Source organism: Linepithema humile, chromosome 6 (assembly GCF_040581485.1).
Source record: "Linepithema humile isolate Giens D197 chromosome 6, Lhum_UNIL_v1.0, whole genome shotgun sequence".
Classification (NCBI taxonomy): domain Eukaryota; kingdom Metazoa; phylum Arthropoda; class Insecta; order Hymenoptera; family Formicidae; genus Linepithema; species Linepithema humile.
The window spans coordinates 1879607-1896605 of NC_090133.1; the positions used below are offsets into that span (position 1 = coordinate 1879607).

Here is a 16999-nt window from a genome sequence, read left to right on the forward strand (position 1 = left end):
CTCTTCTGCGTAATTACAAATTTTCAGCCTTCAAACATTAAATGTTTTAATAAGATTTATGAAAAAGTTGTATTTTAAAATTCGCGCCATCGATTAGCGGTTTGAAGCACTTGAACTTGACGTATGAATATGTAGCTCAATTCAATTTGCTTCTTATCAAAATGTATATTGTTATAACCTCGCCGATTTTTGAAGGTATTAAGAATTATCGCATATATATTCTACTTCTTATCTCTAATTCTTTCTTTTGTAGATACGCAGCAACACTTTATCGCGATGAAGAGTGATGTGGTTGATTTAATTGATGTTTTGTTGTGCGTTTCTGGTTTTGAGAAAGAGAGAGAGACGGTATGTATAAAGAGTGCTTTATAATTTAGGTTATTCAATTATTTTGTTAAAAATAATTTACATGAAATTTCTGTCAATTATGTTCTTCTACGCGGAGAAAATCTTATATAAAATATATCTTATATAAATTAATCTTATATAAAAATTACTATATGTACGGCAGTAGCCGAAGAAATTATGAAAATTTTTACTATTCACATAATGATCATAGTATTTAAACTTATAATTTTTCTTGATCCGTGGCTACTGTATCATAGTAATTTTTATATAAAATTTTCTCTTTGTACGGTCACTTTATTATTTTTTGCCTTTTATATTAATTTCTTTAATACTCAACAAATAAGTGTACACACACACATACATTCTTATAAAACACATTTTATTTGAACAGGACGTCTTAGAAATATTATATTAACTTGTACAAATACTTTTCAGCAAAAAAGATTCACATAATATCATGATTCAGCTTATGATAAGCTGAAAACAACCGATGAAAAACGTATTATTAGTAAATGATATAATTATTTCAATAAGCATTACAAACTTATTTTAAATAATTGGTTTAAGTGGTAGAAATAATAAAATACAGCAGTTTCTAACTTTTTTTATTTCTAATCTACGTTTCTTTAACAATTTTTTTATGTATATAGAACGCAAGACACGTTCTACGCGATGAGGAGCGACAAGATTTTCCATTAGGCATCTATTAATTATTTTCAAAGAAGCGGTTGTACTTTACAGTACGGGATATTTTAACAAGATAAGTATCTTTTTAAATAATTTAAATAAAATTCACGTTTCGACGACTTGATATTGTATTTTTGACCATTTTTTTTTTTTTACAAAGGAAGACTAAACAGAGAGTTAGAAATTCTAAACATGTTTAGCATATTAAAACAGTTATTTAAAATTCGGGTCAGTTTATTGGGTGGGAGGAGAAAACTTTTAGTGGGGGGTAAGCCGTCTAGATCGCGTTCCGCGACCTTCTTCCTTGCTCATGGTACGCATCGTTTTCAGTAACGGAGCATCCATGCGACTACATAAAACGTTAGCGGGTCTTTTGCTTTTCACCATAGAAGTGTCAAGTGTATCATCGGCCGACAGAAAGCGCAGAGTTGTTTTCACAAAATACAAATTTCCATGCTGCCCTCCAGCTTCTCTTCCTCTTTAACAAGGTAATCTAAATTTCGAAAAATATATCTCACTATTTTTCAAGATTAATTTAAAAATACGAGAATTCGTTGATCAATATTAATCGTTAAAATATTCCGGTGATTACAGCAAAATTTGCGAGAATTTGAAAAATATTAAAATATTAAGAAATTTAAATAAATTTCCATTTTTTCTTCAAGCGCGTCTCTCGAGCGAGAAAGACTTCAACGCGCACTCAAGAACGAATACCTTTCGTGAAAGAGCTCGCTCGACTTTCCTCGATTTTCTTATGTTTTCTATTGTCCATTTCTATTGTTCCATGTTGAAAAATATTGCCACTTAAAAGCTTAATATCTTAGTACGATAAATACATAATTTTATCAATGAATAATTTCTAGAAGATGATTAATGATATAATTAAAGTGCTCTGCGGAAAATCAGAGAAATTTCTTTAGCACTTAGTTCAATGTTGTCTATGTACATGTTTATTTAATTAATATACGACTATTTCAATCTCAACGATAAGATAAATGGTTCATCAGACAGTTTATCCATTGCTATTGTTAGAGATGAAATCTCGAATTGTTACGCTTTCTCTGTGCAATCTATTCGGCCGTACGTATAGTTTCGCGTATTTCGTTCAATTTAAAAAAATTAATATTGCTTTTTGACGGTTTAATTATTTTCTATTAAACGTTTGATATTGTTTAAAAAATAAATTTCTATCATTTTTACAGCAACGTTTGTTTTTTCCTCCGCAGGAAAAGTGTTTAAATACCATGATTAGTGAAAGAAGAACTTTTCAGGCTTAATAACTTTTCAGCTTGTAATAATAAAAAATGTATTAATAATTCGACAATGTATAATGTGCGAAATTGAAATACTTAATTCTAAATTTCGAAAAATCTTTGCAATTGATTTTTTTCTCACATTGACGTATATTTATTATAAACGTATTTCGCGTTATAGTGTAGTAGTTTAAATTAAAATAAATAATGAGGGAGATAATATATATATATATATATATATATATAAAGCAATTAAAGACTAGATATTTTTGCAAAATTTCGTTCTGTCATATATTCTTTATCTTTCAGCGTGTTTTCTCAGTTTGTTATTTTATTTTAATAACGAGAAAGCTCATAAATTTCAGAAATTGAAGGCGCTGACAAGAGCGATCGGTTGCAGAATGAAACCGCCTGTGCAAATCTTCGGTATGCGATGCCGTCCGTTGCAACCCTGCAAGTCACTCCACCGCAGGATCGTTCTTCGGGATTTTTGCAACGGCACGATCGCCTCCGAATGTCCTCATGCATCGTCATCGTCTCAGGGAATCGCATCCTCGTATGTTAAATCGTACGATGAGGTGCCGGGGCCGCGGCCAATACCGATCCTGGGCAACGCCTGGCGACTGCTGCCTTTAATCGGCCAGTATCAAATCTCGGATGTCGGAAAAATCTCTCAGATGTTCTACGATGAGTACGGCAAAATCGTACGACTGAGTGGTTTGATAGGTCGTCCCGATCTTCTCTTCGTATTCGACGCCGATGAGATCGAGAAAGTGTACCGGCAGGAGGGCCCGACGCCTTTCAGACCTGCTATGCCTTGTCTAGTGCAGTATAAAAGTATTGTGCGCAAGGACTTCTTTGGCAAGTTGCCCGGCGTCGTTGGCGTGTAAGTGAACGATTGTCTTCCATTTATCTAAAATCGAGAACAAAAGTGAAATGAAAAATAATTAAGGGAAAATTGAGGAAACTAACAAAGTATCGGGTTAGTAAAAAAAAAAACGTTTTTGTCTTTTTATTTATTAAAGATGTATATGCAGAAAAAAATCGTATATTCGCAGCGCGATTTTCGATTTTAAGAAGAACTTGTTTTTAATTTTTTTTTTCTTTACTACTTTCGATTGAATCTGTAGTATTTTATTTTTAACTAAAATTTAAATCGGACTTTCTACAGTTTTTTTCTTATTTTGAATTTGCCATTCATTGATTTCTCTTACTAGGCATGGTGAACAGTGGAAAGAATTTCGTACGCGCGTTCAAAAACCCGTTCTGCAGCCGCAAACTGTAAGAAAATACATAACGCCTATCGAAATAGTCACGGAGGATTTTATAAAGAGGTACAAATATATTGTACGGTTGCATATAATTAGATATAAATAGCAACTTTTACCAAATATACGCGACATCTCTGACGTGTTGCAGAATCGAAGAGATTAAAGGAGACGATGATGAACTGCCTGGTGATTTCGATAACGAGATACATAAATGGGCGCTTGAATGTTAGTTCTTGTGTTGCGTAAAGTATTAACTGCTTACTGCGTAGATTTTATATTTATACACAATAATTTATTACGTAAGATATTCGCACAATAACTTCCAATTGTATTGAAAATAATTCTTGCATCGCATTAATCTCTCAATTACCATTTAATATTACAATTTGTTCAAATCACAAATTTAATATTGAACATTAAATCATTAATTTTTCCATTAGCATTAAATTATTAATTTTTAAACCGCGAATATTTATACAAGTATATATTCTAGCAGAAAAAGAGAGAAAGTAGGATTAGAATTAATGTGAGTGATCTTTGCTACATAACCTTTTAATTGAAACAGGCTAATCGTAAATAATGATACTCGTGACATTTCGCTTAAGAATAATTTTTCTCAAATGATAAATGCAATAACTTATCTATTTAACATATGTGAAGAATTCTTGCTAAAGAAAACATAATGAAATTCTCAAGAGCTCTCGTTCGGAATGTATAATGATGTAATACTTTCACTACGCGCGATGAATTACAAATTTGTTCTGTGTCAGGCATAGGACGCGTAGCGCTCGATGTTAGACTGGGATGCTTAGGCAGAACATTATCGCCGGATTCTGAACCGCAAAAGATCATCGATGCCGCCAAGTTTGCACTGAGGAATGTAGCCGCACTTGAACTTAAGGCTCCGTACTGGAGATACATTCCAACGCCCCTTTGGAGCCGTTACGTGCGCAACATGAATTATTTCGTCGAGTAAGTTTAAAAAAGGGATAAATGAAGGAAATAATCCTATAAAGGATAAATAAATTTCAAAGAAAAACACACAGAAACTTTTAATCGAAATTTATTTAAAGAATTAAGAAATTTCTAATTAAAATTACAAATGGAACATACGAGAGATAAATGCCTGATTTAAATTTTAAATGAAAACTTTTTTCTTTCCGATATTTAATTCGGTCATAAATCTCGCGCGCGTATCTTGGAAGTAGAAAGTTATGGAAGAGACTATGTTAGATCCAAATAAAGACTGTCCTAATTACTTTATTTTCGCAATACTAAATTAGCTGTGCCCATTCTTTTTTTGGAATTTGTTTTAATTTACAGCTATTTTATTTTCGAAGCGCGACAAATAAAAATTTTCGATAACATTATTATATGTTGTATTTTAGAATATGCATGAAGTACATCGACGCTGCGATCATCAGGCTGAAAAGTAAGAAAGCCATGAATGAAAGTGATTTATCGCTAGTGGAACGTATTTTGGCCAAGGAAACGGATCCTAAAATAGCTTATATTTTTGCCCTTGATCTGATATTGGTCGGCATTGACACGGTAAGTTTTGCGCAATATTACAAATTGAAGTACTAAGGAAAAGTGTGTTACGTGCTTGTTATATTATAGATATCAATGGCGGTGTGCTCCATATTGTACCAAATAGCGACTAGACCAGAGGAGCAGGAAAAGATACATCAAGAACTGCTGCAGATATTGCCGGATCCTTCTGTTCCTCTCACAACGAGTCATCTAGATCGAGCAACTTACACGAAAGCCTTTATTCGCGAAGTGTTCAGGTAATATTAAGCACAATAATGATTAAATTAAATAACTAATTCGATCACTTTTATACATATAACAATATTTAATTTGTTGATAAAAAGCCTAGTGGTTTTAAATAATAACTAGATCAAGATGTACTTAATGTGTAAACAAAATGCGTTCTATTACAGGGTATATTCCACCGTCATAGGAAATGGCAGAACGTTGCAAAACGACACTGTCATCTGCGGTTACAAAATACCAAAAGGAGTACGTGACTTACCTTAATATATCTACCTTTTGATTAATTACTGATAGAACATTTCGTCATGTTCGGCACGTTTACAAAACTGACAGTAAATTAACACCCACGCATCATTTCTTTACAATGTTTATACGTGAAAAATTTCGCGGTATATATTTTTTCTGTTTTTCACAAATTTATTCAAATTAATACGCTTACTATTGAATAACTTTATAAATAAATTATTAATTTTCATATAATTTTATTGATAGATATATTTTATTGTGAATAAGAAGCGATTGCTAAAAAATCTGATTGAATTAATAGTTTGTATATAATTTCAGATCCAAGTTGTATTCCCCACGCTAGTTACGGGTAATATGGAAGAATACGTCGCGGACGCAAAAACGTTCAAGCCTGCGAGGTGGCTCAAGGACGCTGACAATGAAAAATTGCATCCATTCGCGTCGCTGCCGTACGGTTACGGGGCTCGAATGTGTTTGGGCAGACGATTCGCTGACCTCGAAATGCAAGTGCTGCTTGCAAAGGTACGAGCATGTTTTCTTTGTAAATACACTGGATGACACATCAATTATCTTAAACCTGTTACCGTCCTTGAACGAAAAACCGCCCATGTCGAAACATGTCTGAAGGTCGTAGCAATTTTGAGGCATACACTCTGCTAATATTCGATAAAAATTTAATGCACTTGTTGATTTTATAATATCGATATTTAAAAAAAATGTTTACATTTTGTTTGTTAATTTATTATTTTTTGAATTAATCCTACTTGATTTTATCAGCTTCAGTCATTAACAGTTGGACGAAAATTTGCGATTGTCATAACAATAAATTGTTTTCAGCTTTTGAGATCGTACAAGCTGGAGTACCACCACAAGCCACTAAATTACAATGTCACGTTTATGTACGCACCGGATGGAGAACTCAAATTTAAAGTAATAAAGAGATAACCTATGCATCCTGTAAATTGATAGACGAATTCAAAGTAGCATAAATTAAAGTAGAAGAAGAGAATGTGAAAAAAATGCAGATTAATGTTAATAAACACATATAAAGTTTACGTTGCGCGTAACACACAGCGGGGGACATGATTTGTCTCTCGAGACGAAAAGGTAATTGTCAAAATTGAATATCATAAAATTCAACTGTATTACAATACAGGAGATATTGTGCTACACACTATTAATTGTAAATCTTATATTTATTTCAAATGTATACTGTGGTAACAAACTGACTTGCTCGTGACTAATGTAATTATCTACTTGCGTGAAGTATAAAAAATAGACACTAACAAATTATAACAAATATTTTCATGTGTCGAAGACATGGAACTACATTTTCGACTACATTTCTACTTTCGCATAAATTATTGTCTATCAATAAATCGCAATTTCAATGGTCCCTTTGGCGTGTACATTGGATTGATGTAATATTCCAATCTTTTATGATGATATTCTACTTTGTAAAATTGTAGAATCTGAAACAAAAAGAGAAGACGATTATAAGCAAGCGTCTCAAAATAAAATTTTAACTGTTTGATGGATAATAATTTGATGAGTTTGATTTATCAATAATCAGTATCTATACCGCAATTTTATTTTAATATTGTAACGATTAACTCGATTTTAATTATAACAATAAATTCTGTTTAATGTTGATCTTTTTCTAGGAAAAATATCGAAGAAAATGTTTTAATACCATCTTTATAATCAAGCTTCAAACTAAAACTCTGTTAAAGCAAAGACGGCAGATTCGCTCAAAGAAAGTAAGCGGACTATACATATTTGATATTTTTGTGACAAGAGAAAACTGTTAAAAGCTCTTTTAACGGACAAGCATCAGTTATTTGCAAGATAATTAGTTACAAAAGAACGCTAAGTATTTCGGCAATTTAGTATAGCTCCGGCAATTGAAAGTCGCTTCTTACCTTGCTAATTACGATAATCATTTCGAGCTCGGCAAATCGTCGACCCAGGCACATTCGTCTACCGTAACCGAACGGAAGTGATGCGAACGCGTGACGAATCCCGTCGTCGCGCAACCATCGTTCCGGAAGGAATTCACAGCTTCGTGGAAAATACTTTTCCATGTTGCTAATTACGTAGTGTTGAAATACCACTTGCACCTAGAAACAATTAACGTTCGCAATTTGTGTTTATCTTTTTTCATCACGTGTAATTCCGAGTTAATTAGTTGAAATTTTATTTGAAATATAACTCTCACTTAATTCACGAAAATATTCAGTTTTAAATAATGTTAAATTGTTTAATGAAAATTTAACTTTACACAATTCTAGATAAATTAGTCGAAATAAAAACAATTCTGATTGATTAATCTAATTTTCATAAAATTATCAATTACATTAATGTTGATCTATTGATATCTCTATCAAAAATCTCTAAATTAGTAGATAAGAGTTTTGCAATAATTAAAAAAGAATTGAAAGTTTTTTTTTCTTACTCCTTTCGGTACACGATAGCCGCTGATTATAGTGTCCGAAGTCATACTTCGTCCGTTGCCTATTACAACTGGATACATTCTGATGAAATTGAAAGTAGAAATTATGAGAGATAATTATTATGATCAAGAGTATAAATTATAGTCAATCTTAGCAAACCTAAGAGTTTCTTTAATACACGCTCTCAGATATTTTAAATTATCGATATTTGTAGCCTCAAGAGGCGCGTCTCGTTGCGGAAGAACGTTGCAGATCTCCTCGTACGCCAAAGCCTGTTTTTCCGGATGTAACGCTAACTGATAGAGCACCGAGGCTACTGAAGTCGAGGTCTGCAGACAATTTCGCCCTTATTCATAATCGTTAATTGTTTAATTTCTGCAATCAATATTCTAAATTACAGCGAAATATTTACCGTATCAACGCCAACCAAGAACAAATCTAGAGCGAGGATTGACGCTACCTTCGTATCGCCCTCGCGAGCCAGGACTCTCTCTAAAAGTGACAATTCCTTATCCGAATTCACGTCGTTCTCGGCCCTCGATAGAGCGGCGGCCGTATATTTTGATATAGTACTGAAATTGACATTATTTATATTACATTTGATTTATATATATTCTACATATAACGGTTGCCTCGATAAATTTGTTTTTTAAGAATTTTCCTGAAAAATGATAAATAATTTTAGAATCACATTCACCTCACAATAGTGTCCAAAGCGTTTACATATTGCTTCCACGTGGGCGTGTTGAAGATTTTCCAAAACGGAATCTTCAATTCGAGCACGGGCACATTTTTGAAGAACGTGATCAACGCGTCTATCAGCCCCTGCGTTTCCGCATCTGCGTTGTCGTCCAAGCAGCCCAAACGCACGTCCAACGCGACTCGCGCAATAGCTGTCACAAACAACAAAACTGTTTATCACGTTCATCGATTTATCGTATTTTAACTAAGGAACTTGCAATTTTTTTCAGGATGTCCCACTTACATTCTAAAGACCATTTGTGCATCTCATTGAGAAAGTCGTCGGGTACTTCGCTCTTGTGGTTCCGTATTTTCGCTATTCTAGAAAACAACATTAGCGGATAAATTACTATATGATGACGAAATTAAATAGGCGAAGTAGACTCGCGGCGAAAGTTAAGTGAGGAAGCTGAAAGGCAATATTGTTTACAACGACGTTCACGAAGTAATAAAACCGAACTACATACCTGCGAAGAAATGCCACGCTCGCCTCCTCGATTGCGCTAATATACATTCTTGCGGTCCGCGGCTGCAGCATCACCTGTTGCACTTTACTCCGGAAATTATACCAGCTCTCACCGTGACTGTAAAATAGAGGAGAATTAGTAGTGTAATGATGACTTTCGTTCTTTTATGCGGAATATAGAAAATTAGAAGAAAATTGTATGTATTTCATTTTCTCGGAAATTAAATTATGAATCTTACAAAAACTGTCGTCGGAAGATTCAGGAAATGCAATGTAAAAAGTATATAATTTTATAACACAAAATTTAAATTAATCTGCAAATCTAATTGAGGTCCTTGGTTTCGTTACGTAATGTATGCACTTCTTATTGAATAACAAGCCAAACTCTTCGAAACTTTCTTTAGACTTTCATGGTTAGCGTGAAGCAACTGACTGTTTTAGGTCCCGCGAATTATGGACTTAAAAAGAGTAAATTTGAGAAGTTGATTAAACACCTCTTATGTTCTGCTTTTATAAAGCTGACTCGCAAAATGAACCAAAACCACAGTCACTCAGATCTGCTTGTCCAAAAATCCTAAATCTTCCAACGTAAAACTCCAAAGTATTGATATATCTCATTTTTTAATATAAAATCAAATTCGTAAATATTTAAACATTCGTGAAACTTATTTTATGTTAAATATGTAAACTATATACGTTCATTTTTCTTATTTTAATATTTCTTAATATGATCTTTTTCAGAATATTTCAAATTCTCATTAATATTGCAAGATAATTTCATACGTGTCGAATAAAAATTATGACTTACACGGCGATAACACCGGGATTATCTTGAAAGAAGTCTTTTCGCAGCACATGCTTATAATAATCGAGGGACGGCATGGAGGGACGGTGAGGCATTTTTTCCTCCCGCCGAAAAATCCGCTCGATTTCATTTGCATCATAAACGAACACCATATCGGGCCGACCTAAGAGTCCTTCTATCTTCACGATGTCACCATACTGGGCGTGTAATTTCCTTGACAGTTTGTCTATCGTCTGTATGTCAAAGTTTCCTGAAATGATTTTTTAATTAAGCTTCAAGATTTCAACTAGTTGTAAAATTTCAGCCGGCTTCGCCGGCAGAAAGTGAAACGGGAGGTGAAAATAGAAGGTGTGAAAATTTTGGGCAAACAAAAGTTGTCTGGGTACCTAAATAAGGCAGGAATCGCCAAGTGTTACCCAGCAACGGCATCGGCTTAGGTCCTGGAATCGCCGAGTACGAGCGATGACGCAATGTTTCCTGTTCCCCGGCATCGACGGCTAATGTGTCTATCGCCCTGTCGTTCTTCGCGTCGATCCTAACGAATCGCCGTAACAGTTCCTTGGCATGTTGCCGCAATGTGGCCATTCGTAGTCTGCATAATAAAAATGCGTTGGACCGTAAAATATGTACTCTTATCCAGGCTAGCGACCCTCGTGTTGCACAATTGAAATTAACCATGATTACGGTTTCACTTACATTATTATTGCGGAAGTGGCCGGTAAAAATCATCAAAACTCAACAAAGATATCGGAAAGAGGCAAAGTCAAGTTTTTAGATGTGCTTAAAATTTGTTCATATATCTGTGATATACTTGTGATGTTTTTGAAAACGTTAAAAATCACAGCTACATTTTGTTCATTTCATAGCAGTCAAGAGTGCGTGCAAATAGAAATTTGAAAAAAAGCTAATTCTCTCAAAAGAAAACGTGCAGCACTCGTTTAGACCGAGACTGCGAAAGAAATTTCTGTAAACTTTACGCCGTAAAGTAGGCAGTCGGGTATGCACAGCGAGTTCAATGCGTGATACGACATATAAACATGTAACGCAACGATTTTTACACGGAAATATCGTTGTTATGAGATGCATTCAAGCAGAAAACGCTGATTCGCTGTACTTACGAAAACGTAGACAATTATGAAATCGAAGCTTGTCTATAATTAAAAAAAGAAAACAATATTTTAACAAAGGTAAAAAAAGAGATAAAGCACGTACGAATAATAATAAATAATAAAAATAAAGGATATTCGTGCCTAAACCGCTGGTTACTATTCGCTAATTTTGCAATCTTCTTGTTTGATGATGTCAGTGTGTCAACAATCTTCGTGTAAAAAACAAAAATTAAAACTATATTTAGACGTTTCGTTTTAATTATCATATTATGAGACTGCCATTAAAAAGTATATAATACTTCCACGTTCTAAAATAAATTTTATTATAGTTGTCAAGGCCAACAACTGCGAACAACTTGTTGGCCTTGACAACTAAAATTTATTTCGCAATGCGGACCTATTGTATAATTCTTAATAGTAATTTATGATATAATAATCGAACGGTTTTATTTTAAAATTTTACTGCTTCACTGAAGATAATCAAATTACTGATCGAAACGTCTATTGTTTTAATTTTTGTTTTCTATACGAAGATTGTTAACACACTCGTGTATTAAACGAGAGGATTGTAAAAATTAGCGAATAATAACCAGCGGTTTAGGCACGAATATCCTCTACTTTTATTATTTGTTAATATTTTGAATTTTGAAATTGATATCGGTAAATTTAATATTTTATACTTTCTAAAATTTCTACATATATTATGTTAACATCACTACGTTAACATCCGTATTTTGCACACATTAAAATGTCAAATACAAAGATAAAAATTTAATATTTAATATATAGATTGTGTGGAATAAACACTACTGAAAAATAACAATATAAGAATAATTATGGCAATTTGTACTAAGAGAGAAATTACGACACCGGCGAATCAGCAACTATGAAATTCGCAATTCGTATTTGTAATGCACTCGCTGCATCGTAGATTATGGCAACTTTCCCATAGATTGTTACTATTACGATTCAAACATCGTTTAATGATGCACGTCACGAACTCGCGTTCACGATGGTGTATTGTCAAAGTGCGACAAAAAAACAAGAGCAATATTTTACAAGAAAACGATGCGTTTGCGATTATAATTCAAAATATATTATCTGAAAGAAAAAGACATTCACACATTAAATATATTACATGTATTAAAAATGTATTCTAATTTTATAAAAAAATTCATAAAATTTTTATAAATTTATAAAAAATTTGATTTAAAAAAACCTATATTTTTATATCTTAGCAAGATATATTTTCATAAAATAAAGTAACGTGATAAAAGTAATTAATATTCTAACATTTTATGAAATATTTTTGAAAAAAAATTAAAAATTAATGAATTAAAAATATAGTGATTACAAAAAATTCCAGTTTGCAGTAATTTTGATGAAAAACTCTGTTATACAATATTTAAAAAATATTTCAATTATACAAATTGATACAAAAGTTTAGAAAACGAGTTCGTTTATAGCTATATAAAGTATATATTCGTACCATTTTTATTCTTTCAGACAAAAGATTGATTAAAGACACTAAATATTGCAGATAATTATAAAAATCATAGAACAAATTTTGATTTAAAGAATTGCAAATATGGCAAATTAAAGAAATAATTGGAAACTGATCGATTTGTATGGAATTGATATGTGAAGAGCCTTACCTTCTAGAATACGTCGCACACGGGAAAAAAACATATAGACTGAGACTCTGTCGCTTAGCACTTCGCGCTAAAGTGATATTCAAAGATATTTGAAGGAGAAGACCAGGCGAGTGGGAGGGTAAACGCGACTTCGAGAAGGGGAAATTTATGGTAGACAAGTCACAATATTAAGGAGAAAAGGTAAGATACACGTATTTCCATGTTGTTGTTAAACAAAATCCTATAGAATAAGATTATAGAAATTTAAATATAACAGAGAATTAAGTAGAGAAAAATTTATAATTCAGTTAAATCGTTCTTCAAATCATGATTTTTTAACATTAAAAAGATACATATATACCTTAAATACAGCAAGTGTTACAAATCCTTAAATATGATTACCACAATTCTTTCACTTATACGCACGTCAAGATTTATTCGTACCATTTCGATATCTTCAAATCAAAATCTTTCAATTTGCTCTTATAATTATTTACAAGCTTATTAAAGCTCGTGTCAGCTGCATTAACTTTCTTTTTTTGCTTCACCTGCGAAAAGATGAAATTTAAAGCATATTGAAAAATGCAAAAATCGAAATAAATTAAAAAAACATATAATAAATCGACATATAGCTCACCGGCATATTATCTCGCTTGTTCTTCGTCTTCTCCTGCTTCATAATTTTCAATTGCTTCTTAGCTTTATTTAATTTCCTCTGTTTTTTCACTGTCTGCGTATGTAGTGCAGCTTGTGACTTCAGTTTGAAGTTCGATCTTAAATTATCATGTCCGGTTTTAGCAACAATACCGGCATATGGTTTCTCCTCCGAATCGTTCGATTTTCTTGCTCGTTTGGCTGGACCTTCTTCCTTGGTTTCCTCACTTTTCCTTTTATATTTATTTTCCAACCATAAAGGATTGTTGTTGCGACTTTTCTGAACTCTTCTTTCCTTCGCATTTACTATAATGCGGTTTTCTATCGAGAATCCAACTATAGGTCTCTAGATTAAATTTTAAAACTTTAATAAGAATATATGAAAAATAGTTAGCAACAATCAAAATAGATTTGCAATCTTACTCTGCTTTTGGAGAATATATTTGGGTTGTTATTTATATTTCTCAAAGCTTTAAGCGCATCATCATGAGTGGTAAATGTAACAAAACCATACTCCTTTGATTTTCCATTTCCAGTTGCATCGACATTTTTCAAATCGCGCATAACTCGTGCCTGAAAAATATTTTGGATAAAATTACTTACATTTCTTATGTCACTAAATGTAACACTTATTTCGAGTATATTTACCTCCTTAATTATAGCTTTAGAACCGCTATGCTTTTTAAACAATTGTCTGAGGGTCGTATCGTTAAGATTGGGAGGTAAATTATGCACAACGAGGCGCACTCTCGATATAAACATATTTAAATTACGCAACATTTGTGATTTCCACCGCTCCAATTTCAATCGTTTGTCCATATCAGACACTGATACGTCCGCCGCAGCTGCACTTTTGGCTAACACAACTGTAAATCAACAACAAAAATGTGAAAATTTCCATAACATTATAGAATATTCTGTAATTATATTATATGTATATGTATTACCTCCTTCCTTAACAAGATATAAATTCCTGGAATCCTTAGCTCTCTGCTGCTTCAAGCTTTTTTTATTTTCAACTTCGTTCCTGTGTAATGCTCTGTGCGCCTCGATTATTTGGTCACGCAAATGCAATTCAGCTGACAAACACTTTTCAGCATCTTCGACTTGCTGCGATAAAACATTCCTTGTGTCAATATTGATCAATGAAACTAGATTGTACAGAAAATTAGAAATCTTACCCTAAATTTAACAAACGCAGTGCCTTTGGAATATTCGGTTAGAGAATCCATGCATACAAGAGCATAGTAAACAGGCCCAAATTGTTCGATATACTTTTTAAGTTCATCGTTCTTCACAGAAAATGGTACATTTTTCAAAAAAATCGTCTTTCCTTCACTAACGTCATTAGATATTCGTGACGGACTTTTTGCAACGGAAGGATTCTCTCCCTTTTCCTCTTTAATAACAGACTGATCAATGACAACATTAATGCCATCATCATCATCGTCGTCGTCGTCGTCGTCGTCGTCGTCATCATTATCATCATTGTCATCCTTATCATCTTCATCTTCATCCTCAATATCTTCCATTCCATGTTTTATTTCTTCCTCTTCATCAGATTCATCCTCCGTTTTTGTACTGTCTATTGTAACGTTGTTCCTATCAAATTGAAAAAAAATATACATATATCAATTATACAGAAACAAGCTATGCAGAGTTAATTCAGACACAATTTAAAAAATATATAAATTAAATCCATTCATGCACAATTTAAACTTTTACCTGTTTGGTTCAGCTTCATCCTTACTGACATCGAATACTTGTATTTCTGAAGCATCGTGTGCTTCATTTTCATCAATTTTAGTTTCAATTTCAGGTTTCACATCTGTACTGGTTTGGGAGAATTTTGTTTTGGCAACAGCCCAATCGACTATTATAGGTCTGTTCAAAAGAGGTTGCATATTTGCGTAATGTACAGCTTTTGCAGCACTTTGAACTAAATCAAACTGCACAAACGCAACTCTAGCCTGTTTGCCATCTGGTCTAGTTAAAATTTTTACTTCTTGTATTTCACCATATTGAGAAAAATGTTCCCTCAAATTATCTTCTGTAGCCTAAACAAATATCATTATTTAACAAATATATCAAGACAATAATAACATTAGAAAATGTCTTTAATAAAAAAAATACCTCAAAAGCTAAATTTCGTATTACAATTCTGGCTCGTTTTTTCTGTTTTTTCAATTTTTGAAACTTTCTCCTCTTTTGCTTTTTCAAATTATTCTTTTCTTTTTTAATCTTTTTCTGATTACTATCATCATTATCTTTTTCTTCATCATCTTGATATTGAGTGTCATCTTCATTAATTTCTTCATTAATTTCTTCATTTCTAGTAGATTCTTTTTCAATTTTTGCACAAAATTTGGATTTTGATAAAGCCCAATCACTGTGTATAATCCTTCCTAGAAATATAAGCATGATTGATTAAAAAATCAGAATCGTATTTTTACAAAAGACAATCATAACCCAACTCTGCACATACCAAAAAACTCCTTTTTATTTGTATTAAAAATTGCTTTTGATGCATCCTCCGTTCGTTTAAAACCTACAAAACCGCATCCAACTGGACTTCCATCTGACCGCTTTGGAAGACTTATTTCTCTGATTTCACCAAATGGCTCATAAAATCTTCTCACATCCTCCTCTGTTATCTAATAAAATATGATACCAAATTATACATCATAGATAAAAGAATAAAATAAGTATAAAAAAATATGTCTGCACGATTATTTCTATTCTTTCATTTAAAATAACATACTTACAAACTTTGTATATAAATAAAATGTTTAAATAAATACCTTAAAAGGTAAATTCTTCACAAATATTCGAGAATTTTGACCATTTGCATCGGAAGTATCATTCGTGTACGTTTTTCGATTTTCAGCCCTCCGCAATTTTGCCTTCTGTCGATACACCCAAGATAGCTTTTTCTCTTTATCATTTCTTTGTCCTGAACAAGATAAAAGTTGATTATAAAAAATTAAATTATTTCTTTGAAATTAAATTATAAGAGTTCTCACCATAAGATGATTTACCCATCTTGTATGAGAAATACCCCAATTCAAGGATTTCTCTCAATTCTATATTTCAAATTTAATGTTGTAAATAAGATAAAACCATGTCAAATTCAGTTAATTATAAAATATAATAATTAATTCACATGGACCATTCAATTTCTCTTATTCGATTTATTTTAGGTTAGCTGTGTGCTCACATGTGCTCGCTTTTCTCTGCTCTTCTCGAAGGTACTCGACATTCGATAAATCTCGAGTATATAATATCGATCAATATCTGTATTATTCAAAATTATTTTTCAATGTAATGATCAAAAATACTTTTCATATAGCTTTGACAAAAATTTTCCAACAAAATAAGAAACAAAGCTTAATCTGATTTATTTTTAAACAAAGAAAAAATTTTAACATATGTAAAAAATGAAATATTCTTTTACAAATATATTATGAAAAGTATAACAAATTGTAAAAAATATAAAAAATTTAATATTTCATTAAAGAATATATATGAAAGACGAAAAAAAGGAGAAATTTCA

General features: G+C 32.3%; 3 protein-coding genes across 4 annotated transcripts; 1 reads left to right on the forward strand and 2 right to left on the reverse strand.

Moving 5' to 3' along the window:
• Positions 1–25: 25 nt before the first annotated feature.
• On the forward strand, positions 26–6593 carry Cyp301a1 (Probable cytochrome P450 301a1, mitochondrial). Its single transcript, XM_012368496.2, has 12 exons — positions 26–195; positions 254–348; positions 999–1523; positions 2689–3174; positions 3506–3622; positions 3708–3784; positions 4330–4531; positions 4948–5110; positions 5180–5349; positions 5506–5584; positions 5903–6106; positions 6422–6593. The coding sequence occupies exons 3-12, from the start codon at positions 1489–1491 to the stop codon at positions 6527–6529; spliced, it is 1641 nt and encodes a 546-aa protein (XP_012223919.1). The 5' UTR covers positions 26–195; positions 254–348; positions 999–1488; the 3' UTR covers positions 6530–6593.
• A 168-nt stretch (positions 6594–6761) lies between these two features.
• LOC105673116 (probable cytochrome P450 49a1) lies at positions 6762–13020 on the reverse strand. 2 transcript variants are annotated; one of them, XM_012368495.2, is made up of 11 exons: positions 12814–13020; positions 10436–10641; positions 10053–10299; positions 9246–9362; positions 9023–9099; positions 8735–8930; positions 8450–8609; positions 8197–8366; positions 8040–8118; positions 7507–7704; positions 6762–7056 (listed from the first exon to the last, which is right to left on the reverse strand). In XM_012368495.2, exons 2-11 carry the CDS (start codon positions 10632–10634, stop codon positions 6946–6948), a joined length of 1554 nt encoding a protein of 517 aa, XP_012223918.2. In that variant the 5' UTR covers positions 10635–10641; positions 12814–13020; the 3' UTR covers positions 6762–6945. The 2 variants fall into 2 exon arrangements, with proteins under 2 accessions (XP_012223918.2, XP_067213328.1); XM_067357227.1 differs by lacking the exon at positions 12814–13020 and adding an exon at positions 10746–11605.
• Positions 13021–13073: 53 nt separating this feature from the next.
• LOC105673115 (RNA-binding protein 28) lies at positions 13074–16866 on the reverse strand. The gene is made up of 11 exons (XM_012368494.2): positions 16470–16866; positions 16248–16399; positions 15932–16100; positions 15580–15851; positions 15172–15503; positions 14628–15048; positions 14394–14556; positions 14095–14312; positions 13870–14019; positions 13430–13792; positions 13074–13340 (listed from the first exon to the last, which is right to left on the reverse strand). Exons 1-11 carry the CDS (start codon positions 16486–16488, stop codon positions 13227–13229), a joined length of 2373 nt encoding a protein of 790 aa, XP_012223917.1. The 5' UTR covers positions 16489–16866; the 3' UTR covers positions 13074–13226.
• Positions 16867–16999: the final 133 nt, after the last annotated feature.

Bases quoted from the DNA above. Each gene is read 5' to 3' on its own strand.
- Cyp301a1 (XM_012368496.2), top strand. From the start codon at position 1,489: ATGCTGCCCTCCAGCTTCTCTTCCTCTTTAACAAG. The intron at 1,524-2,688 runs GTAATCTAAATT...GATCGGTTGCAG, and splicing joins TTCTCTTCCTCTTTAACAAG to AATGAAACCGCCTGTGCAAA. The intron at 3,623-3,707 runs GTACAAATATAT...GACGTGTTGCAG, and splicing joins ACGGAGGATTTTATAAAGAG to AATCGAAGAGATTAAAGGAG.
- LOC105673116 (XM_012368495.2), bottom strand. From the start codon at position 10,634: ATGGCCACATTGCGGCAACATGCCAAGGAACTGTTACGGCGATTCGTT. The intron at 9,363-10,052 runs GTAAGTCATAAT...TCTATTTTACAG, and splicing joins AATCCCGGTGTTATCGCCGT to TCACGGTGAGAGCTGGTATA. The intron at 8,367-8,449 runs GTAAATATTTCG...AATTGTCTGCAG, and splicing joins TCTTGGTTGGCGTTGATACG to ACCTCGACTTCAGTAGCCTC.
- LOC105673115 (XM_012368494.2), bottom strand. The intron at 15,852-15,931 runs GTATGTGCAGAG...TTATATTTCTAG, and splicing joins AAATAAAAAGGAGTTTTTTG to GAAGGATTATACACAGTGAT. The intron at 14,313-14,393 runs GTAATACATATA...GTTGATTTACAG, and splicing joins ATATCTTGTTAAGGAAGGAG to TTGTGTTAGCCAAAAGTGCA.